At 38.0% G+C, this 26,325-nt stretch overlaps 1 protein-coding gene across 3 annotated transcripts in view; it reads right to left on the bottom strand.

Moving 5' to 3' along the window:
* Nucleotides 1–26,325, bottom strand: part of TPK1 (thiamin pyrophosphokinase 1) — a 335,120-nt gene that overhangs the window by 117,258 nt on the left and 191,537 nt on the right. For all 3 annotated transcript variants that reach the window (XM_027101627.1, XM_027101629.1, XM_027101628.1), the window contains one exon: nucleotides 25,425–25,571. In XM_027101627.1, coding sequence (XP_026957428.1) covers nucleotides 25,425–25,571 — 147 coding nt within the window. The remainder of the gene's footprint in view (nucleotides 1–25,424; nucleotides 25,572–26,325) is intronic.

The raw sequence follows: 26,325 nt of genomic DNA, 5'->3' as shown, positions 1-26,325 counted from the left end.
GAGCACAAAATTAAGGTAAATACAATACTTATGACCCCAGAGAAATCTCATTCTGCAGGCCCACTTGAATATGATGAAGGTCTCCTCACCTGCCCTTTGTGATTAGATGCGTTAAGAAAGCACACCATGTCTGATACATTGTCTGGTGTTTCTCACCGAATAGGACACTTTTAGATTAGTCCAGTTTTAAAATAAGGGGTGATGTAAAAGCTAACAACACTACGAAGTTAGTAGTGATGGGTGAAAAGTGTGAAAGATCTATGGCAAAACAGAACGTAAAGCTCTGGACATCTGGGTGCTCAGAGTTCTAGCAGTGCCGGGACAAACTGCTAAAATTGATACATGTCAAGATTTAACATTTCTGGGCTTCCCAGGTGGTGCACTGGTTAAGAATCCACCTGCCTATGCAGGGGTTCAGGGGTTCGAGCCCTGGTCCGGGAAGATCCCACATGCCGTGGAGCAACTAAGCCGGTGTGCCACAACTACTGAGCCTGTGCTCTAGAGCCCTCGAGCCACAACTACTGAGCACACGTGCCACAACTACTGAAGCCACCACAATGAAAAGCCCACTCGCTGAAACTAAAGAAAGCCGGTGCACAGCAACGAAGACCCAACACAGCCATAAATAAATAAATAAACAAACAAACAAATAAATAAATAAAATTTAAAAGAAATTTAAAAAAAAGATTTACCACTTCAGGGCTAAAGTCGAGGTTATGGTAAGTCTTCTAAGCACTTAAAACTTAAATGAATATGGAGTGGATAGTGAGGGTTTTTTTTCCCTCTAAAATGTAAGCCTGATGAATGATGCTTGAAAGTACCACCAGTCATTTTTATGAGTGCCCAGCATGGCAATATAGGAACTTTTTTTTCTGTACTTAAAGAAAAATTTTCTTTGTTTTGTCTTCATAAGGATGGTCACATCCCTTGTTGGAAGAAATATCACCTCTATAAACTTAAATAGCTAAGATACTATCCTTTCTTCCTAAATTATAAAAGCCAACTATGAATATATTTTAAGATATAAAAACATGGATCTGATCCTTCTCAAACTCTTCCAAAATATAGCAGAGGGAGGAACACTTCCAAACTCATTCTATGAGGCCACCATCGCCCTGATACCAAAACCAAACAAAGATGTCACAAAGAAAGAAAACTACAGACCAGTATCGCTGATGAACATAGATGCAAAAATCCTCAACAAAATACTACCCAAAAGAATCCAAAGCACATTAAAAGGATCATACACCATGATCAAGTGGGGTTTATCCCAGGAATGCAAGGATTCTTCAATATATGCAAATCAATCAATGTGATACACCATATTAAGAAACTGAAGGAGAAAAACCATATGATCATCTCAATAGATGCAGAAAAAGCTTTTGACAGAGTTCAACACCGATTTATAATAAAAACCCTCCAGAAAGTAGGCATAGAGGGAACTTACCTCAATATAATAAAGGCCATATATGACAAACACACAGCCAACATCGTCCTCAATGTTGAAAAACTGAAGCCATTTCCACTAAGATCAGGAACAAGATAAGGTTTCCCACTCTCACCACTATTATTCAACATTGTTTTGGAAGTTTTAGCCACAGCAATCAGAGAAGAAAAAGAAATAAAAGGAATCCAAATCGCGAAAGAATAAGTAAAGCTGACACTGTTTGTAGATGACATGATAATATACAAGGAGAATCCTAAAGATGCTACCAGAAAACTACTAGAGCTAATCAATGAATTTGGTAAAGTAGCAGGATACAAAATTAATGCACAGAAATCTCTTGCATTCCTATAATGATGAAAAATCTGAAAGTGAAATTAAGGAAACACTCCCATTCACCACTGCAACAAAAAGAATAAAATACCGAGGAATAAACCCACCTTAGGAGACAAAAGACCTGTATGCAGAAAACTATAAGACACTGATGAAAGAAATTAAAGATGATACAAACAGATGGAGAGATAGACCATGTTCCTGGACTGGAAGAATCAACATTATGAAAATGCCTATACTACCCAATGCAATCTACAGATTCAATGCAATCCCTATCAAACCACCAATGGCATTTTTCACAGAACTAGAACAAAAAATTTCACGATTTGTATGGAAACACAAGAGACCCCACATAGCCAAAGCAATCTTGAGAATGGAAAATGGAGCTGGAGGAATCAGGCTCCCTGACTTCAGACTATACTACAAAGCTACAGTAATCAAGAGAATATGGTACTGGCACAAAAAACAGAAATATAGATCAATGGAACAGGATAGAAAGCCCAGAGATAAACCCACGCACCTATGGTCACCTTATTTTTGATAAAGGAAGCAAGAATATACAATGGAGAAAAGACAGCCTCTTCAATAAGTGGTGCTGGGAAAACTGGACAGTTACATGTAAAAGAATGAAATTAGAACAATTCCTAACACATACAGAAAAATAAACTCAAAATGGATTAAAGACCAAAATGTAAGGCCAGACAGTATAAAACCCTCAGAGGAAAACACAGGAAGAACACTCTGACATAAATCACAGTAAGATCCTTTTTGACCCACCTCCTAGAGAAATGGAAATAAAACCAAAAATAAACAAATGGGATCTGACGAAACTTAAAAGCTTTTGCACAGCAAAGGAAACCATAAACAAGACGGAAAGACAACCCTCAGAATGGGAGAAAATATTTGCAAACGAAGCAACTGACAAAGGATTAATCTCCAAAATATACAAGCAGCTCATGCAGCTCAATATCAAAAAAACAAACACCCCTATCCAAAAATGGGCAGAAGACCTAAGTAGACATTTCTCCAAAGAAGATATACAGATTGGCAACAAACACATGAAAGGATGCTCAACATCACTAATCATCAGAGAAATGCAAATCAAAACTACAATGAGGTATCACCTCACACCAGTCAGAAAGACCATCATCAAAAAATCTACAAACAATACATGCTGGAGAGGGTGTGGAGAAAAGTGAACCCTATTGCACTGTTGGTGGGAATATAAATTGATACTGCCACTATGGAGAACAGTATGAAGGTTCCTTAAAAAACTAAAAATAGAACTACCATACGACCCAGCAATCCCACTACTGGGCATATACCCTGAGAAAACCATAATTCAGAAAGAGTCATGGGGCTTCCCTGGTGGTGCAGTGGTTGAGAGTCCGCCTGCCTATGCAGGGGACACGGGTTCGTGTCCCAGTCTGAGAAGATCCCACATGCCGCGGAGTGGCTGGGCCCGTGAGCCATGGCCGCTGAGCCTACGTGTCTGGAGCCTGTGCTCCGCAACGGGATAGGCCACAACAGTGAGAGTCCCACGTACCACAAAAAAAAAAAAAAAAAAAAAAGAGTCATGAACCACAATGTTCACTGCAGCACTATTTACAACAGCCAGGACATGGAAGCAACCTAAGTGTCCATCGACAGATGAATGGATAAAGAAGATGTGGCACATATATACAATGGAATATTACTCAGCCATAAAAAGAAATGAAATTGAGTTATTTGTAGTGAGGTGGATGGACCTAGAGTCCGTCATACAGAGTGAAGTAAGTCAGAAAGAGAAAACAAATACCGTATGCTAACACATATATATGGAATCTTCAAAAAACAGAAAAAATGGTTCTGAAGAACCTGGGTACAGGACAGGAATAAAGACACAGACATAGAGGATGGACTTGAGGAGAAGGCGAGGGGGAAGGGTAAGCTGGTACGAAGTGAGAGAGTAGCTTGACATATATACACTACCAAATGTAAAATATGTAGCTAGTGGGACGCAGCTGCATCGCATGAGGATATCTGCTTGGTGTTCTGTGACAACCTAGAGGGGTGGGATAGGGAGAGTGCGAGGGAGACACAAGAGGGAGGGGATATGGGGATATATGTATATAGCTGATTCACAGTTATACAGCAGAAACTAACACAACATTGTAAAGCAATTATACTCTAATAAAGATGTTAAAAAAATAAAAGATTCACATCTGCGCACCCATGGGTATTTCCTTCTTAAGGAAGATGGTCCTGAAACTATAATATTCAATACTTGATAACTGAATCCCATGAACATATAGATTTACATCAAAACTATCTATTTTCACATCCAATTTAAACATGAGTCAACCCTGAGTTATTTTTTAGAATCTAAATGTGAAATGGAGAAATGTTATCATTTATAAGGTGTATAGTAAATGTTCTATGAAATATGTTCAGAGTCCTTGAAACAAGTTAGAACTGCACATTTCCTTGGGTAACCATGACTCTGCAAAGATTCAGTATGTTGGACAAGAAAAAAATGAAATTATGATCAAAGTTACATATGTAGCCAAAAAACCCCCACTATGATACAATTTAAAGTACCTTCAATTCCAATTTTCCAATTTCTTAAATAAAAATTTTCTTAGTAACTTTAAACAACAGAGCTCTAAGTTTTAAAATGTAAAACAAAAGAATATCTTCAAGGAACAATAAAAACAATTTAGAATATTAAGATTAACAAAATCTCATGTTTATTCCAGACTCAAATATCCAACTGCCTATTCAAGATTCCTACTTGGAGGTTCAATGAGCATCTCTAACTTAAGGCAACCAAGGCTAACTCCTATTCCTACCCCTAGTTTTCAGTCTATCCTATTCCTCTCCCTCTTTCCAGCATGTCAGTAATTGGTACCACTATCGACCAAGCCAAAAACTAAACTGATTATTCTACTCAATAAAGGACATCATGAACAAAGCTAGTAGACACATTATGTAATGAGAAAAGATGTATTGTAATGTTCAAAGCTGACAGGGGATTTATCTTTAAAATATAACAGGAATACTTGCAAATCAGCAATAAAAATTTGACGGTATCCCCAACAGAAAAATGAGTAAAGCAAGCAAGTATATGAAGAGATGATCAGACTTGTTAGTAATTATAGAAATACAAATGAACACGATGATTCCTATATACTTTATATCCAGATTTGGATAATGTGAAATATTGGTGGGGATATGGGGATGATTTTTAAAGCACACACACACATACACACACAACTCCCCCCCACACTACTGGTTTGATAAAACTGTTCTAGAGAGCAATCAGGCAATAGTTAAATAGGATAAACAAATATGCTATGATCTTGTAATTCTTTTCCAAGCTCTCTCTATATATATACATGTCAAAGAAAAGCTCACACAGTTCTGTAAGGGAATATATGTGAGGCTGTGCATTGCAAAATTATTTGTGGTGATGTAGCTTGGTAGGGGTGCAGGGAGATGCAGGGTTTAGAAGCAATTTGGTGTCCAGCACTCAGAGTGGATTGGCAAATATACTAGATGTACAACACTTCGTGTTATGCAAAGGAAAAGAATCCATGTATACACAGCAACACAGATAGATCTTAAAAACATAATGCTGAGTAAAAGAGGTAAGAAAAAAGGTGGAGGAAGCTTAAAAGCACATTGCTAAGCAAAACAAGCCAGTCTAAAAAGATTACATATTGTATGATTCCAATTATATGCCACCCAGGAAGAGGGAAAACTATAGAGACAGTACAAAGATGACTGGTTCCTGGGGTCCAGGAGAAGGTGGGGAGTGTGATGAATAGGTGAAGCTCAGGGGATTATTAGGGTGGCAAAGGTGTACTGTACTGTACTGCATGCATGGTATTGTAAAGGTGGGTACATGACAGTATGGGTTTGTCAAGACCTGCAGAACTTCACAACACTAAGAATGAACTTTATCATACACAAATTGAAAAAAATCATTTAGGAGGATCAGGGGATTCTGGGACAAAATGCAGAATGTGACAACAGAACCTAACTATATTACAAACATATGGAATAGCCTCAATGGAGGGAGTAGGAAAAGGGTGCTGACCTAAGTACTTTGGAAATGAATAGTCTGTAAAACTAAAGGCAAAAGGAACTACATAGAAGTACTGTCCTCTAGCCGATAAAATTGTTTCCTACAGGGGTACAAGTTATTAACTCTAACACTGCTATTCATGTATACTGGAATTAAATAATTAACTAAGTGGATGGTAGATGGTGAGATCCAGGTCTGTCACTGCTGAAGTGAGAGGTTACAGACAAGCAGGAGAAATAAGCTAAAACGATCCATGTGATGATGGATTACAGTTGGAAATATCAGTAAGAACTCATGTTTAACTTAATATATATGCAGATGGTTACATACAGAAGTATGTATAAATATAGGTATATATACACAGGTTAAAATACACATCTATACTTCTTTGCTAAGAGGGTCTAAAAAATGACACCCCAGTAGCAGTAAGCACACCTAGCATCCAGATCTTGGTTTCTAAAGCCATTCTGCAAAAAAAAGAGAAACAGAACTCTGTAGAAAAATAGGTGATTCCAAGACTAGGGCAGGAAATATACAAGATGAGCTTGGAATGCCTTCTAGTAGAAAGAAAGGAAGCATGTGTGTGCAGACGTGTACGTACACACACACTCTTAGGGGCTCTGTCAAAGGAGCACAGGAACCAAGTGAAGGAGTTTCCAATGGCCAACATTGAAACAATGTGAACAACCAAATAAAGCAGAATTAGAATACAAATCAAAGTATAAGATAAATATTCATGAGCCCAATCTGATAAAAAAATTACCAAATAAATTTTTAAATGGGGACAAAGAGAGAAATCTCCCACAAAGAATTCCAAATAAATTGTGTAACTACTCCACCCTAATGGAGGGACAGTCTAACTCCCCACTTCTTCATGTGGGTTGCACACTGTGACTTCCTTCAGAATACAGATGGAAGGGGGGCGTACATTAACCTTATGGTAGGAAAAAACAGACACACAGTATTTTAGCCAGGTGATCAAGGTTAACAAAAACAGTCATAAATCACGTTAACAGTAGGCATCCTTGGTATAATGTGATAAAAATGGCACTTTAACTCTGTGCTCTTCCTCTCTAAAACACACAATCTGGTCTATTCATGAGAAAAACATCAGACAAATTCCAACAGAGAGCCATGCTGCAATATGTCTGACTAAGATTCCTCAAAACTGTCAAGGTCAACAAAAACAAGGAAAGTCGGAGAAAAAACAAGAAAACCTCCAAGAAAAGCATGAGGAAATACAACATCTAAATATAACATGGGATCCAAGAACAGAAAAAGGATATTGGGTTAAAAAGTAATGACATATGAATAGACTATAGACTTTAGTTAACAATAATGAATCAATTTTTGTTCATTAATTGTAACAAACGTACATTATTAGTAGGTTAATAATGGGAGAACCATGTTCAGTGGACGGGGGTATATATCGGAACTTTCTGTACTATTTGTTCAATCTAATCTGTAAGTCTAAAACCTCTAAGATATAAGCCTATTTAAAAAATAAGTTATATAAAAAATAAGAAAAAGGTAAAAACAATATCATTTATGCAAAGCATAAGTGCATACATACACCCTTCCTAAAATGATAATAAAGAGAAAGAGAAAAGTATACGCAACTCATATTATAGACAGTATGTAAAGAGATTTTAACAATATAGAAAGAAAAAAAAAGGCCAACAACTTTATAGAAAATATGGGCAGTCCAGAGAAAAGAAATGTGAAGAGCTTTTAAGGATATAAAAATATGCTCAATCTCATTTTTAATAAGAGAAATGCAAATTTAAACTACTCTGGGATATTATTTCTCACCTATTCAGATGAGTAGGCTGAAGGGAAATAGGTACTCTTACAATTGCATTTTACACTCTTATGGGGGAGCATTTAGAAGAAACTTTGACCCAGTAATCACACTTCCAGGGATCTATCCAAAAGATACACTGGCAACATACAAAGAGATACATGCAAAAGATTATTCAATGACATCACTGTAGTACTGGCTTAAAGAAAATGAAAACATCTATGGAGTATATAAGAAAGGCTAGAAATAGATCCACATGCACATGGATAACTATTTTTGACAAAGCTGCGAAGGCACTACAGTGGGGCAAGAATAGCCTTTATGACAAATGGTGCTGAAACAACTGGATATCCATATGCAAATAAACGAACGCCAATCCATACCCCACATGGTGCACAAAAATTAAAGCAAAATGGATCACAGCTCTAAATGTAAAACCTGTAACTATCAATATACAGCTTCTAAGAGGAAACATGAAAGGAAATCTTTGTAACCTTAGGTTAGATAAAAATTTCTTAGATAAAACACCACAGCATGATCCATAACAGAAGAGATGAATAGACGAGGCTTCATCAACATTTTAAAGCTCTGCTCATCAAAAGATATTGTTTCCCTGTGGTACTGAGTTTGAATGGAAAGCATAAGTATGAACTCACGGTATCTTAAAAAAAAATCCTAGCTTTGTCTATTGAATCAACTTAGTAGCTACAAGCACTCCCCTTAGTGGTCTCTATATTATGGTCTCTATATTAGATTATAGTCTCTATATTATTTCTTACTAAAGAGCCCACTGTAGAAATTCTAAGACTCAGCCAGGAAGTGTACAAGATGAACCCAGGAACATGCTACAGAAACAGAAAGCAAGTTATCAAAGACTACTGGATTTATGTCAAGCAGATTCAGGAGCCAAACTGAATATGCTCCCACTGTCCAAAGACAGGACACTTTGAGTAGCAATAAAGGTAATAACTATAATGGACTGATTATACCTATCAAATATGATTATAATCATGAACTTAAGGAAAAATACTGATTAATACTGAAGAATGCTAGAGAAGTAACTCTTTATTCTGAAAAATAGTAAATAAAAAAAAAAGAATTAAGTGCGTATCCTGCCTTTCTTTAAAAACTGTTCTACAAGATAACCTAGTAGCTGATCTGAGGGAAGCTGCTCTTTAAGGAGGTGTTTCAGGCAATAAATAAAGTAGTAACTGTAGAATAGCTTAGTATTACCATTGAGCAACCACTATGGAGGTGAATGATGATTATCAGTGGCTAGAACATCACAATAAAGAGACAACCAAATGTTATGATGCAATGTCACCTATTTCAGAAGCATCCCCCCAATTTTTTAATTGTTCTGATCACAGCTCTAGAATTAACTACAAATTACAAAAACACAAAGGAAAAGAGAAAGTATTTAATGATAACTTGCCATGCCATGAACCCAGACTGTGGAAAATTCCATGGAACAAATGATAGTTTCCTCAACAAAAATGTTGAGGGGTGAGGGGCAGAATAACAGGAAGAAGGAGAAGAAAAAGAAAAATAGAGAAGGAGACTTACTGATGAAAAGAGACAACAAAAATATTAACCAATTGCAATGCACGGATGTTGTTTGGATCCCTAATCATATAACAAACCATAAAAAAACTTAAAATAACAAAGCATATGTAAAAATTGTATTTGATCACATTAAGTAATTATTTTTAACTTTAGTCATTTTAGGTATGGTTTTTAGGAATTGCTTTCTTTTAGAGACACATATAAAATATTTTTTAATGGTCATAAAACAATACACATTTTTGTAAAGCACAAACAAAAAGGTAAATTATAATATATTTGGATGGTTTCTTATATGAGAATAGGGAGTCGCAGGCGAAAATGGGATTTGAACCAACAAACCCAAATCAACAATGAAACAAACTGACCAACGAAGATAATGTGCCAGGAATAAGGCGTATGATGAACTCCACCCTTTCCACTTGAATCCCAAAGGAAAGAAACCAAACGAAAGCAAAACAAAATAAAACAAGAAGCAACTTCATATACAAGGCCTTATATGTTTTAATTTTCGTGAATATCCTGTGCAGTATCATTCCCAAGTTACAGATGAAGAAACTGGGACTCAGAGCGTCCCCAGGAGCCAGTCTGTACAAACTAGAGTCAAGACCCAAACCTCCCAGTCAGAACCAGAAGCCCCTCGGCAACACCTAAATCTGGACTGAATAACTGACACTTTTCAGACCTAATAAGCCATAGGGTTATAGACATCACCTTGCTTCTTCATACATTCAGTTAACTATTCTATGATGAACTATGATATACGGTCTCCTTCTAGTTCCCTTTTTAATGGTTCTGAATGTCTTCCTTTCTTTGAGTATAACTCCTCTCCAAAAGAGCCTTGTTGTAATAAACTTCTATTTTGGATATAAATGCAATTTTTCAGGAAAAGAAAGCATCACAGATAAAAGGAATAGAGGATGAGATTTGTAGCATTAATTTATTTTTTTAATGTTGCACATCAACATTTTTACGCTAAGTAGTAAGTTAGAATTTGGTTCGTAAAATTGTTTTAAATGAAGTATGTGTTCAGGAGAAGGTGATTTTAGAGAATTATGTACTATTTGGCTTTAGAAATGAAATTCTTTACTGCAGCCTACTGGATGATACACAGTATTAAGTGTTGCTGCTAATAATCTTGTGTCTATATTTAATGCTATTCACAATTGTGTAATGCATGTGGCTGCAAGGGCAGAAATCTTTCTATCTAAGAGGTAAGTTCAATGAACAGAACATAAGCTCTGCATACTGACCTGTATCTATGGCCAATAAGCCTAGGCTTCTAGCATTGAAAAAGGCCTCAATTTGTCTTTCTCAGGGAGCGTTATAATGCAGTTAACTAGGAGTGCAGAGCAGTACATGTGCAGCCAGAGTGCCTGGGTACATCCCATCTCTGCATCCTACTGGCTGCAAGCAACACCTTGAGCTTCATCTGAGAAATAGGGAGAAAAATAATTTCTTCATCCTGGCACATGTTGAGATTCAGTATTAGCCACTATCATAATTTTCACCATTACTGAAGAAACTGGCTACCACTCATTTGATAATTTGTTAATAACTCAATGTGAAAGTCCTATCTAAGAATACAGCCAGGCCCTGTCCATACTAACTGGTAAGATAACAAGGTATACCAGTATTTGTCTGAAAGAGTCGGTTTCCAAATGGAACTCTATGGATAGGCTCAGGACTTCTATAAACTCTTAAAATTATATTTAAAATTTCAGTGTATGTAGAAATGTACATTTTTCTGGAGAAGGTTCATACTTTTCCTCATATTCTCATATAGGCTCATAACCTCCAAGAGTTACAAACCATTTGTCTAACATTGAAGGATTAAAATCCGAATCCCCTAACATGGCAGAGGAAGTGATCTTCAATTGCCTCTCCAACCTAGCTTCTTTCCTCTCATCCATCACCATGTCCTCCTTTTCCATCCCAGAAACATCAGGCTTTCTACTGTTCTCCCAAATAAACAGCTCGGTTTCTTTACTATACAGCTTTGCTCACGTCCTCCGTTCTCTGTCTTCTAACCTCTTCAACTTTTAGTGACCCTTACTCATCTGTCTACTTTTGAGACCCAGCTTAGACATGACCTTTTTCTTCCCACACCTGTCTGTGGTACATTACGTGCTGCTGCTTCTCTACACTTCCATAATAGTCTGTATGTATTTGTAATATTGCACTTCTTTTATCTTATTGAAATAATGATCCAAATAGATTTAGCAAAGCTTTTCTGAGAATAACTTATTCATCTTCAATCTAGCAATATACCTGATACAAATAAGTCCTTGTTAATATGTTGGTTGAATGAATACATGAAAAAAACTGTCCAAGTCCCTTTATCTTTCTTAATGCTTGCTCTGTTCCTGGAAATATTTTATATGTGAAATATGCTCAGAAAAAAATATGAAGCTCTATTCATAGCTTTTCAATTACTATTATCAAAATTTCAAAGAGTGCCCACTTCTTAATAGGCTAGCTTCACCCAGGAGAAAATAAATCCTTTCCCACTATCCCTTGAGCAGCACTTTTGAACATTAAACTTGAGTGATAAAATAAGACCAATGTTCCATATTCTGTGCCTTTTACCTTGAGGGCTTCTGGTAGGAGTGAAACTGGCTTCCTATCATCAGACAATTGGAAAGGCCAATGTGTATGCAATTAATCAATTCTGAGGCTCCTCTATCAACACGACTTTTTCCAAAAAAGAAAGACTCTGGTTCATTATCATTACTATCTCAGCTATAATAGAATAGTCTTCTTCCTTGATAAAGGAAACTGATAATGTCCATTCACTTCTTTCTATTTAAAAACTTATCTATACTCTACAAAGGTGGCAGTGAAGCCTGATCCTCTGTTAGAGAAGAACTATGTGGTCTGTACATGTTATGCTTGCTTAATGAGTTTACCTCTTAAAATTGCTTCTTCTGCACTGGATGACATCACACTAAGCTCATGAATCATGTAATGGGAAAGAGAATTATGGAAGGGAGAGACCTAAAGGGTCGTTAGACATGGATTTGGAACGTGGCTTTATCATTAAATGGAAAAGTAACTCCTGACAAGTCGCTGCATATTTTTAAGACCCAGTTTGTCCTTAAAATTGGGTCCTACTGTCTCCACCTCCTAAGGTGTTATGAGAGCTAAGCAGTTCTCTCATCAGAAAGTGCATAGAATCACCTGAAGAACATTTTCAAAACACACCGTAAGCCACAACTCAAAGAACTACCTTGTCAGAATTTCCAACATGTCCTTTCAAAAAGCTACACATCGATAAATTATGGTACACTGAGATACATACACACAATTAGTGTTCTGAACAGCCATAATAAAAGAAGATGATCTCTATTACTGACTATAGAGCAGTCTCCAAAATATATTATTACTTTATTTTTTTTCTCTTTCAGAATCTGGAAGATTCTGAAAGAGGGTGGTGGTGATGAAGAGGATAGAAATGAAAGCAAGACCTCTCCTGACAATAACTTTTTATGAAGCTTTGCTTTTGAACAATGTAATTACTTTAAAATATTTTAATACAGTAATTAAAAAATAAAGTCTTGTAACTACAAATAAACTGTGACAAATGAACCTAAGAGTTAAATTTGTAGCATAACCACAGAATGAACAAAATTTATCATTTCAAGTGACAAATTTTAGACACAATACTCCGACTGGGCTATAATTTAAAGACATATGGAAAGACCTGCAAAGAACTTTTAAATTTCCTTTAGTAGTTTACTATCAGTGGTAATTTAAATATTATAATTTTGAAACCAGTTACTATACACTATAGTCTAAAACAAGGATGTTATTTCAAACCAGGAATTTTGAGGGAGGGCAAAAGAAATAAAAAATATAAAATAAAAATAGGTTAAATATAGAAAAACAGAATTTAAAATATCAATACAAACTTGTAATTTATGCATACACACAACTTTTTGTTTGTTTCTAAGTTCTGTTCATTGAAAAATGTCTAGAAGCAACGCCACCATGGTAGCAGTAAGCGTATCTATTATCTCGATCTCAGTTTCTAAATATCATTCCCCATGTCGAAGTATTTCAGATGTGATGAGACATCCGCAATTTAATTTCAAAGGGTCACCTTCCCCCCAAATACATCTGTTCATAGAGGGAGCATACATGATCAAATGCTTTAAAAAATTAGAAATGGGTGGAATGTGTTGCTCATTATACTGTTCTTTCAAATTCTCTGTATAGATGACAATTTTCTTAATGAGAAAGTTGACTGGGGAGAAAAAAATGCTATGCAGATGATTCCAGTGCCGGCTCCTAAATGCACCACCCTCAGGGCATGGAAGATAATTGAAACTGGTTACTTCTCCTTCCTGCTTTTGGAGCTTCCATAAGGTGCAACGCCATTCAGAGAGGGAAGCGGGGATTCTAACAGACAGACAGCAGCTACAAAGCAAAGGGTACAAAGCAAAGGGTAGGTTTCAGAAAAATCCCTAGACTGTTCATGGATTTTCCACGCACTCACAACATTGTTCTACGCATAGTTTCCTCATCTGAAAAACAGGAACAATGTACCTGTCTGCAGGCTTAACAGGGCTGCTGAAAATCAAGTGAGACAATGATGAACGTATTTCACAAACTCTCAAAGTGCTGTATCACTCCAAAAATATTGCTGGTAATTTTCCAGGCTTTCTGGTACAAAGGTTTTTTTTTACAACTCAGGCATGGCTCTCAAGAGACTTCAATGGTAGATTAATACTCAGTATGTCTTTGACATTCAGAACATCCTATCTACTTGACATCTATCAGCAGTGTCTCAGTCCACTTCAGAAGGCAACAGGAAACTGGGGCATCGTCAGTGTTCTATTCTGTCAAAGTTTAAGTCTCTCTTTCGCTCTCTCTCTCCGTCTATTGATCATCTTGGTTATACTCTGCTTTGCTAACTTGGTCCCTGACTCTGATGTATTTTTATAAATGTTACTGTTAAACTATTTCATACCCATCTAAGTCAAATATCCTAATTCTGATCATGACAAAGTTATGAAGGACTAAGGGTAGCGTTTAAAAGACAGCTATATAGGATAGTGGTTTTCGGAAAAAAAATCCTCCCTCTCAGTGAGATTGGGCTTGGAAGAGGTAAGATTCTTGGGGTGGGGGGAGGTGTATGCACATGTATGTTACATGTGTTGTATATATGTGTGTGTATGTATGAGGGTGAGGTACCTCACGCCATTCCTTGGAAGAGCTTCAAAATATCCAGCGTGAATGTATAGTTTGAAGAAGTACCCTCGAACCCCAGTCCTCCTAGCTTAACTTTATTTGGATAAGTATTCCACTTTTTCTTCACTTTCAGTTTTGATTGCATTGGAACAAATAAGATCAAAATGCTCCCCAATTCAGGGAAAAAAAGAAATCTTAATCGGATGAGGAGTCATACAACCCAGCTGGGGCTGTATGAAGCTCTTTATATAGAGGCTTTCACCGGCGCCAATCTTCTTCCCAGAAGCTCATTTCATTTCCCTGCTGGTAATGCTCACATCACTTCACAGTTCATTGATACCGCACTGGCAACCCTTTGTTTTCAATCAAAGGAAGATGCTGAAGCAATGCTCAATTGAACAAAGTATACGTGACACAGTGGACTTGTGCCCTTGCCACAGAGGACTGTGGGGGGCGATACAGGGAAAGATGACACTCAGCATCCCATATTCCATGACTTTACCCAGAATTGGATTATGAAAAATTACGATGACAGGGCTGTGACAAACGCTGATGCCATTGCTTCTATCGTTTCACCTGCGCACAGCATTCTTTTGGATTGCATCAAGACTCCTAACCCGATTCTCCGTCACTCATGGTTGAAAACGAAAAGGCCAACGTCCAAATAAGTTTTTAAACAGCTTCCATTGAGACTGAATTTGATATTTCCTCCCTTGCTGCTTTGGAATCACGGAGGGGTCACCATAGGTATTTGCTGATGGGCACCTTTCTATAAATCTCCCTGAGTGAAAGACTTCTTTAAGGTCGAAGAACTTGTATGTTGCATGGGTGAGTGGCGGGTACCGGGGTTATCATTTCCGGCCTTTACCCTTGAAGCTTCATTGTATCCAGGCTGCTCTAAAACCTACCACCCTGCCACCATCCTCCTCATGTATCTGCTCAAGAGAACTAGCACACCAGCAGCCACTAACAGAAGCTATCGCCCCTCCCCACGTGAGCTTCCAACAAACTAGGAAAAAAGCACGTGCTAAGGAGGAAATAAGTAGACGAAGTCAGAGCTCCTGACTCCCAACCTGGGATGCCCAGGCACCCCGTATTCTACAAGGGGAGGCACCAATGAACACTCTTGATAATGGGAACAGTACATTGAGATCATCTAAACCTTCCTATTTATCTGGATTTGGCTCCCACTGGATGAACTAGCACTGGATGAAGTATGATCGTTATTATTTCACCTTTGATTAAAAAATAGGCGACTTATGTTTTTAAGGTTTAGAAAATGAGAGAAGTTATACCCTAACGAATTTTCTTTTATGGATAAACTGCTTGAGGCCCATAGGAGATAAAGGATTTTTAAAAATGATGAAAATAATCCAGATGAGGGAAGTTCAGAGAGGTTTATTTGGAAATTCTGGAGACAGAGAATTTGAGTAGGGCTTTAAAAGAAGAGGGTGACTTCAACAAAAAAATATTTTTGGCAGAGAAAGGAGTGATTGTGGTCAGCTTGGAAAACAGGAGATAGGTCAGTTTCCCTAGGTCATGTAACACTGAAAAGATGACAGACCAGAAAGAGGCAGATGAAAAGCTCTGACTCAAAGCTTCGTGCTGATGCCCAGACCCAGGGTGCCCACGGAAAGGAGAGAAGGGCCTGTCAGGATTGTAGAGCTGGGGGTGGTCCTTCTGCTTGTTTTCGGAGACAATATGGATTTAAAACACATTGCAACATATTTCACCAGTATTTAGTGATATAATTAGTGTCCATAAATGTGTCATCCACCTTAAAAAGGTGCAGCATGGCAGCTACGCTTCTGGTCATCCTGGAAAAGAAAGAAAGGCATAGTCCCAAACATTCCTCTTCTGGTTTCGTTTTTAACTTGGAAAATGGTCTCACCAAAATAATTTTGTAAGCCGTCATTAGTTCCCAGGTTAGTCCAAAAAAGAAAAAAAATTCCACTGCTTATGAGGGAACAATGAAAAAGGGCAAACAATAATAAAGAGAAATATACATCTACCTCCTTCCCATTTAATACTCAACTCAGAATAATCTGGTTCCTACCTATATTTTACCATGAAAACTGTACCTTATCAAGCCTTCCTAGCTTCCAAACTCATGATATCATTTTTTTTTTAATTCTTGATACCCTTGTTGATCACTCCCTTGCCTCTTGAAACTCTAAACCACCTTCGTTTCAGCGTCACTCTCTTTTAGTTCTGTTTCTTCTCCTTTAAGGTATCCCCTCGAGTTCTACCATCTTTACACTCTACACCATCCTTCCAGGGTGATGAGTCCAGTCCCAAGTTTCTAATTACCATGTATATATTGATGAATCTCAAGGTACACCGCCAGGTTAGGCAGAATATTTAACCCTTTTAGGCAATTCTACTCAGTTCCCAAAACAGACCAATCTCTTTATGTCCCAAATTCAGCTGATTATCTTCCCATTTTGTTCTGTTCTTCTCACATTCTTTATTTCAAAGAAAGACAACACCCAGTTGCCTAATGCCGAATCCTAGGCATTGCACTGATTCCTCCCTCTGTGTTCCTGCAAAGACTTTTGAACGCACATCCCAATGAACTGTATCATCTCTTCTTCATGCCCATCTTTACTTAAGTTTACTTACTCACCATTCCCTTCTTGGATTTCTGAAGTAGTTGAATGGCTTCCATCTCTTCCCTCATCAATTTATCCTTCACATTGCTACCAAACTATCTAAAATGTTAATCTAACGTCATTCCCTGATAAAAACACTTAATACCTGAACTTGGCCTTCAATATAAAGACCATCTTCCTGAGAATGCAAACAAGCCCCTCGTGATCTAGAACCTTCTTACTTCTAGCTGCATCTCCGAGGCTCCCCAGGATTCAGCAATTTGGAGATTCCCCCAAAGGTGGCAAGTTCTCTAAGGCCCCCTTGCCTTTTCATATTAAATGTCTTTATTCCTTTCTTTGCCTAACTGCCCATCAGCTAGGATCTCCCTCAGAGACTGTCCCCATTCTCACCACCAACCCTGTGCCCAATCTGGGTTAAATGTTTTTTTCCACGCCATCCTTATAGCGCCCAGTGTTCCCTTATAAGGAGTGTGAATTTTGCTATTTATTCTTCCATCTTTTCCACTAAACTCTAAGTAGCAGAACAGAAGCAGTGCCTTTTACTTCTTCACATGCACTGCCCACCACTGTGTCTATCACATAATTGGTGCGTAAAGAATGCTTTTTGCTGAAGTATTCTACGCTATACAACAACAAAAACGGAATCAGCAGAACAGAAAACAAACCTACAAAATAAACCCTTCATGAATGTGTGATTTCACGTCTTAGTTAAAGAAAGTTAGTTTCATTAAACATGGATAAAACCACAGAGGGAAAGTTCCTACAGAGATCTAAAGGGGACACTGGGGTGCTTACAAAATGAGAGTTGCAGAGCTCTGGAATTTTGTGGTAGTATTGCACATTAAAATTTAACGTCTGACTACTAAGAAAGGCAGATACACTGTTCTACAACAGGACAGGGTTTTGTTTTATATTTTTTAAATGCCATGTAGTGGAGGAGGAGGAAAAGCACCCGGAAGGGGACAGAAGAGGAGAGAAGGGGCATAGAAACATTTTCCTAGAAAGCTGGGCAAGGTCTGGAGCGAGGGAAGGAAGAGGGTACTTAGGGCAGATGTGTGTCTGCGTGCAGTGCTCGTCGAGAAGAATCTGCTGCCCTGGCATACAGAGCAGACAAGCCGAAGAAAAAGAGTAAGCAAAGCAAGGAGCCACTTCGAAGAGTGTTTAGGTTAGACATTAGGTGGCAGGACTTTCCCAGAGAAGGAAGCTTCGGTGGGTGTACGACGGAGGAAGGAAGGAAGGGGGGATAGCAATTTGCCCTGTGGAAGAGGAAAGAGAGGTTGAGAAGGCTCTGAGTGGCAGGCCATTTACAGACATGAAATGCCTAGCGGTCCTCTTTTAGGCATCACTGCATGAAATCTACTTCATTTTCAGCAGAAATTTTCTTTCAAGGAAATGCTGCGCATAACCTTGGGAAAATCACTTTACCTTTAAGTGTCTGCAATTGCTCATCTATAAAATGATCTCTCAGACTTTATACTATTTACACCAATACTGAATGGTTGTATGCTACTTATAATTTATAAAAAAGATTCTAAGATGCCAAGCAACAACAAAAATTGAGAACATACAGAGGGAGAATGAAATAATAATCCAAAGAAAGGAATTATATAATTGGATAATAAACAGTGAGAAGATTATCAGCGTTGCCTATAGAGTCCCCGCACTCTAAATCACTCTGAGAATCACTTCTCCGGTGTTATCACTGATGAGATGGTGCTGCACGTGTGGACAGACAGATCCAAACCCCTGGTTCTCTGCAGAAACCATCATGCACACCAAATTTACATCACGGATATTCAGCTTCTTTCTATCAGACTATTAACAGCTTTCTATCATATTCATTACCGGCATTTCAAATGTATAATGGAGAAAATGTCAGGACTTTATACAGTAAATGATTGATCTAGTGAGAGGAAAAAAACAAGCAGTAGGAAACATGGCTAAGATCATGAGGAAGAAATATTTACAATGTATGTAGAAGTTCGTTCAACTGAGATAAAAACCGACAGCATCGCTCTGTAACAGCATTCTCTTACACATCAGACGCTATAATGCTGAACAGGAATCACTGAACGAGGTTTGGGATAACGCAAAAGACATGCCTTATTAACTCTCGGACAGCTCATTTTTTGGTCATAAATCCTATTAACTTGTATTACCAACTGCCATAAAACTTGGAGATAAAAGATAATTTATGCTCAGTGTACAGAAGCTAATGTTTCTGGAGTCCTGAGAAGCACAGGACCAGAAAATGAGAAAGTATGTATGTGAAATCTGGAGCCATTCACACCCTGCATAGTAAATGCGACACACACGCTCTGAGCACCTGGCTGTCTTCATGGGGAACACAGCCTAACCCGTCATTGACATCAGTGGGGTTTCATGGCTAAAATGTCTCTCACCATTTTCATAAAATCTCGTGCTCATAAAAGGGCATGATGTCTTATTAAGAACACATTTTTGTGGGGTAAAAGAAGGATGATGACTCTTTGGGGAGGGGCTATTAGGCATTCTATTTTTTTAATTTGCTATTTTAAAATGGCAGTTTGAACATCCCTTCAAAGTAAACGCTACCTACTGAGGTTTTCACTCATAATGACATCTGACCCGCAGCAAGTGAAATATGCCAAAATACAATCGAAAAGACATTATCTTCTAAAAAGTCAACCAGCTAAAAACTTCCAGTCTTCCAAATTTATATAGACCTGGAAGTACACTATTGCCTTTTTTGTTTAACATCTTTATTGGAGTATAATTGCTTTACAGTGTCATGTTAGTTTCTGCTGTATAACAAACTGAATCAGCTATTTGTAATTAACAAAAATGAGTCATAGGAAGTGGACTGAAAAGAGAATTAGATGAAAGATTTTAGTCTGCAACAATCTACACAACTTTAACTGAATGGCTCTCGACATACAGGCCTGTCCCAAATGACTGACGTACCCTTAATGAATGAAGGATGAGGGTTTATTTACACAACATGGTCTCACAAGAGTCTCGTATGTAGAGAAAGAAACACAGAACATTACAGAAACATTAAGAGGAGTTGAGGGTTGGGAGGCTTTTTTTAGAAAAATCAAGAGAAGCGCATTTTAGTTCCATGGTCCAGGGCTATCCCAGCCACTTCACCGTCATAGAGCAAACACAAGCACTAAAACATTTATCAGCCAAACACACAGGTCCCATAAGACATCTCACACCTCCTGCTATTATCTTCAACTTCACACAACCTGGAATTATAGAACCAATTCTAGAAGACGCTGTCCTCAAAAGTAACACTCATAATAATTAACATTTATATTGAATTCTACCACTTTTGATATATTTTAGCAAAGTTTGATGGCAATCTCATTTAATCTGTTTAAATAACGAAGATTCTTATTGTAGGTAGATTTTTTTATAGTTGAGGAAAATGCAGAGTGTTATTTTTGTTTAATTTCAGGATAAAGCCACAAGGTAGGATATACCCTTAAGGGGCATCCAAGATCAAGCTTATTTGAAAAGAATATTGTAGAGAATTTATGTGCGTGCATGCGTGTGTGTGCGTGCGTGTGTGTGTGTGTACACATATGCATACCCTATGGATAATGACCAGCCTGCAGACTGTGACTTGTTTTAAGAGTTTGTCATTTCCATCTCAGCCCATTAATCCCATGAAGAAGGAAAGGTAGTGCAGTGGAAAAACTGCTGAGTCAAAATACTGCTGTGTGATTCTTATGATCTGTCCTGCTTGCCTCCCAGGACTGTTATGAAGCTCAAATGATATGCTTCTTGTGCAAGTCCCCCAATTACCTCCTTTCTCAAGAATAGCTATTTGATGACTTTCAATTAAGAAGTACATTTAAAACATTTTGAAAGCATTCTTTATCTGTCACTGAAGCAAACCAGATTGATTTCCTTAGTCCAGCACCAAAATATTTGAAAATGGTTTCAATTTATGTGTATGGTATGTCCATCCTGATTGTGACTACAATAACCCTATTAACAAGGAACAGTGTCCTGTAGACATCGTCCTGAATATGCACACTACCTAATACAGATGCGTACTTTACTACATATGCCACATATAACACAGAGATAAATGAAAATACATCTTACAGAGTCATTTCAGCTCCAACGTTGCGTGTTCCATTTCTAGGATATAGGCTGCTTCTGTGCAATAATCAGCTTTTAATTGATCACATTTCGTAAGTGTATAATTAGAACTGCTTAAAAATATGGTAGGGTGTGTAAGCCTGGTTCGTATCTTAAGCCCTCAAACATACTCCTTTTGGCTTTTGCAGTTGCTCTGGGTGCTGTCTAACTACTCTCTCACTAAAAGTGACTGAGAAGCAGAGACCTGGGATGTGACCACAGGGAAAGACGAGCAGAGCCAACCCTACTGAGCCCCCAGAGGAAAGTCTGTGCTAAACATTCTTACTCCTCTCATGCAATGGAGAGGGTATGGTCTTGTGTGAACTTTCTGCCTCACGCTATGTAATACTTACTTGATAGGGTAAGGTAATTTTCTAGTTGTTTCAATAAGACAAAATCAAAATGACCAGAGAGAGATTCTAGAGGACATGGTGTATGCAGGCACACTTACCATGATTACTATGTTTGGGGAACTGGGGATTCTCCTTCAATGATTAAAGTCTGACATATCATAAATGAAAAAAAAAAAAAAAGATGATTATGTTACAGAACATAACCTCTGTCTTTGACGGAGACAATGGTCTGTGCTCAGTCATCTTTCCGGCCCACAGCCTTCCTCTCTTCGACCACCTCATACTGAGCTGGGGCAGCGTAACTGTGTTCACCAAAGGTGACACAAGCCACAGCCAGGCCTGGCCTTTACAAACATGCAGTGCCACTTTTTACAGTAACCTTTTTTCCGCTGCTGACTCAACATGTTCCCAATTGGCTTGGATATAAAATGGAGGATACTGCCCAAACCACACCAGATTTTCCATGAATGAGAAAAAAAATTAAGCTTAATCTCAGTTAAGCCTCTGAGATTTGGGGGTTAATTATCACTGCAACATACACAGGGTAGATTAGTACCCTGGCCAACCGACAACAATAAAAAAAAAAAGCTAGAAAAAAATTAAAGGGAATCTTTCAAAATGCATCAAACATCTTTTTCTTTTTTTCAAAGAATATTCAAAAGCCAAAAACTAAGTTTTGATTGAAAAAGAACACCAATCTACCTTTCACCTTACAGGCATTTGATTTTTACCAAATCAGGTGAACTTGAGTTTCAGGTGCTTAGGCCTCCAAGTATGGAAGGTCATTAGGAGAGCAAGCCTGAGCAACGTAGGAGTGTAAAAGGAGACTGCACCACTTCAGCGGAGATTCTCAGAGAAAAGACGAATACAAAGGATACCCCCAAGTGAATGCTAGGAAAACTGTCCAGCCAAACCTTGCTTAAGAAGAGGAACAAGTCTTCCTTGGGCATCTGTAATTGGAAGTCAAACTCCCAGCAGAATTAGCTTCAAAATACATACCACCGAGATGGTCCAAAAAAGTCTCAAACGAAAGGTCCTAAGTTATTAGTGCCTATAAATAACTGGGTTGGAAGTCCACTCTAAATTCTCCTTGGACTCACTTTTAACTCCTTCTATAAGTAATTCCCACAGGTAAAGTTCCCAGAAATATGAGGTCATAGCTAAAAATCACAAAATACGGAATGAATCAAGGTTACAAAATAGAAAAGCAAAAGAGAACATAAAAGACAGATGACCTATAAAGTCTGCAGATATCAGAATTTTTCTAGACTATAAAGGAAGTAGGACAATTATGTTTTAAGAGTTTTTAAAATGTGAGTAAAGGGAAAGCTTGTAAGAGAGATGAATCATGGCAGGAATAGCCTTTGCTACTGAAAGGATGAGTTTAGTAGCAAAACAGAACAGCTAAAGCAGAAGAGTGAAGTGGATTGCAGAGGCAATGAGGAACTTCAGAATGTAGCCCAGAGAGATTAAGACAGAAAATACAAGAGACAAGTTCTGAGATATATATGATACAATTAGAGGATCACATATATGCTTAATTGGAGTTGCAGAAGAAGGGAGAAAGAAAATGGGGGATGAGACAATATTTGAAAACATAATGGTTGAGAGTTTTCCAAACTGAGGACAGACAGCAATCTATAGATGGAGGAATTCCAAGAAATCCCAAGCTGAATACATTTTAGGAAGTCTACAATTATTCAAAGAAGATACAAAATACCACAGATAATGAAAAGATCTTAAGAGCAGAAGTCATTTTTAGATGTGGTTTTTGCTATCAGTTAATCTTCCAATTTTACTTTGCAAAAACCATTGTACCCCATCTAGTTATCTCTTAGCCAGAGTATTTACATAGAGACAAGTTTTAGTTGACTATTTTAGCATTCGCAGCATCATAAAATCATTATAAAACAATAAAGCTCAACGCTTCACAACGGTAGAGAGTTTCACGCTTCAGAACCTATTGGGAAAGTACAGGTATTTAATAAACATCTAATTAGAAATCTAAGAAGCATATCTGTGCATGTCAGACTGCTAACTGAAATCTTCTAATGACTTCCCATAGCTTATGGCAAACAAGTTCACACTGTAGTATGTAGAGTTCAAGGTTCTTCAGAGGTAGGATCCAAAGTAGTCTTCTGAGTCTGATCTTTCAATAGTTTCCATATGGCTGCTCAGAATTACCTGTAGATGCCATAACATGCCCTTCAGCTCTATCTTTCTTTAGTGGCTCCTTCTAACTGGAATGACTTTCCCATCATCTTCAATAGCAGACATCCACTCATCCTTCGAGATTCTGCTGAAATGTAAGCTCAACACAATCTATGTTCCATGAAAGGAAGGGTTTTTTTTTGTTGTTGTCATTGTTGCTTGCTGCTGTATCCCTAGAAAAGTACCTGACATATAGCAGGTACTCAAGAAATATTTGTTGGGAATTCCCTGGTGGTCCAGTAGTTAGGACTCCAGGCTTTCACTGCCGAGGGCCGGGGTTCAATCTCTGCTCAGGGAACTAGGATCCCACAAGCCGTAGAGCAGGCAAAAAAAAAAAAAAAAAAAAATTTGTTGAATTAATTAAGTAAATAAAATGTGAGCGCCTCTGTGAAGCATTTCCTTACACACCCATGACCAGATTATATAATCTTTCATCATCTTTATGTACTAACCTTTTGACCTTGCTTTATTCTGTGTTTTATAAATGTCTTCTTCACTAGACACATACTAGAGAGTAAAGAACACGTTACTATTTCTGTTTAATCTTCAATTGCCCAGCAGTGCAACAGGTAGGTAGCAGGCACTCCGTAACTCTTTGTTGACCAAATAAATGGACACTATGGAGTCTGAAAACCGAATTCTTCAGCTTCGTTTTCGCACCTCACAGGAAGTATTCCAGAAAGCAACAAAGCCACGCAATGCAAAGAGCCAGAACAAAATGCACAACTGGCTGAACGACGGTAAGCATGCATGCCATGTTAACCAAACAACAGTTTTCAGGTAATGACAGGCTACAGATGATGGACAGCAGAGGGACTGAAAGCAAAGCTGTAAGCAGCACATTGCAGTGACAGGCAAAAAAGAAAAAAAACAAACAACTGTCCACTGTCTTTAAAAAATGTTGCCCAACATGGGCTTCCCTGGTGGCACAGTGGTTGAGAGTCTGCCTGCTGATGCAGGGGACACGGGTTCGTGCCCCGGTCCGGGAAGATCCCACATGCCGCGGAGCGGCTGGGCCCGTGAGCCATGGTCGCTGAGCCTGCGTGTCCAGAGCCTGTGCTCCGCAACGGGAGAAGCCACAACAGTGAGAGGCCCGTGTACCGCAAAAAAAAAAAAAAAAAATGTTGCCAAACAATCATTTTTCAAACTGAAATACACTCATCAACCTCATAAAACATGTTTATATAATAAGAATTCTGTTCTAAGCACTACACTGATAGAAAATTTCCTTGATGTTTATCATTGGAAATGAATGACATCATCATGAGAGTGAAATTAACAACCAAGCAACTTATGAACAGTAAAAGCTCAAGACTAAGTGCTTAACAAAATCAAATACAGTTTCCAATTATAACGACAACACTGAAAATATACCAGAATTCCACGTGTAATGTTTGCCAAGCTTTGTGCTTTCTCTGCTGAGATTAATCTCAAGTGGCACTCACATTCAGCTGCTCAAAATGCAAAAATGTTAAATTTAATTCTTAGTGTCAATTTAATTTAAAAACTTTTTTTTTTGTTTTGTTTTGTTTTTCTGAGTACAATGAGGCTTCTCCTCCACCTGTTTCCCATTTAGCCACAAGTAATCAAACACCTCAACTTCACTCACAGTTCAAATACATAAATGGGGCACATGTTTTCTCCTTGTGTACGAAAATGTTACAGGTTTTGTGGAAGCAAAGCGCTGACACTGTATTTAATCCTCACTTACCGGCTGGAGCAGATAGATGAGAGACTCCTCTTGGATTATTATAATTGGCAAAGGAGTGATTCGAGTTGCTTGGAACAAAGTGCTCACTGACGCCATAATCTGGTCAAAACGTCCAGCAAGTCCTCCCAGGGTCACAATCATATCTACCTAAGAAAGCAAAGGAAAACCAGCAGTCACATATTTAAGGACTTTTAAAAAATAAATAAATAAAATAATTAAATAACATCAAACACTTCCATAGAGCTTTCAGTACCCTATTTTATTAGATACGCCATGAAGAAATGGCAGACATCATTTGTGTTGTTCAGATGAAGGAATTAAGTCACAAGATTGGTGAGTGGCAGTCAGGTTTCAATAGGTTTTCCCATCTGCCTATTCACCTGGAAAACTAGCCAACTCGCCCTTTAAAACTCTGTTCCATGTCCCTTCCATGTGGAAGTCTTCCTGATTTCACAATTGGTGCCTCTCCCATCCACTCCTCACAGCATCCCTGTGGGCACTTTGATCACCCAACAGTGAGTGAGCCCCCACTAGAACCTAGGTATCTTAAGGACCGATACTGGCTTTTCACCAAACCTAGTAAGTTGCCTAAACTCTCTGTACCTCATTTTTATGTTTACATGTAAAAACTGGATAATAATTACCAATTGAGAGGGTTGTTGGGGGGATTAAATGAGGTAACTAAATGGGTCAATAAGTGCAAGACATTTAAAACATGTTCACAACACAGTGATTGTTTAAAAAGTGTTAGCTACTCATCTATTGTATTATTTTCAGTATATTACATTTATATTACTATTTTTATTATTGGTACATGTCGTTTGGTATGTTCTTTCTTTTCATTTAACACCTTAAGCAAAGCATTTCCTATGACTACAGTATAGTTTATTTAAATGTTCCC

This window comes from Aethalodelphis obliquidens, unplaced genomic scaffold (genome assembly GCF_003676395.1).
Source record: "Aethalodelphis obliquidens isolate GAN/ISIS:26980383/991018 unplaced genomic scaffold, ASM367639v1 scaffold5, whole genome shotgun sequence".
NCBI classification, from domain to species: Eukaryota; Metazoa; Chordata; class Mammalia; order Artiodactyla; family Delphinidae; genus Aethalodelphis; species Aethalodelphis obliquidens.
Note: the sequence above shows the minus strand (reverse complement) of the source record. Positions and strands in the feature narration are given on the sequence as shown.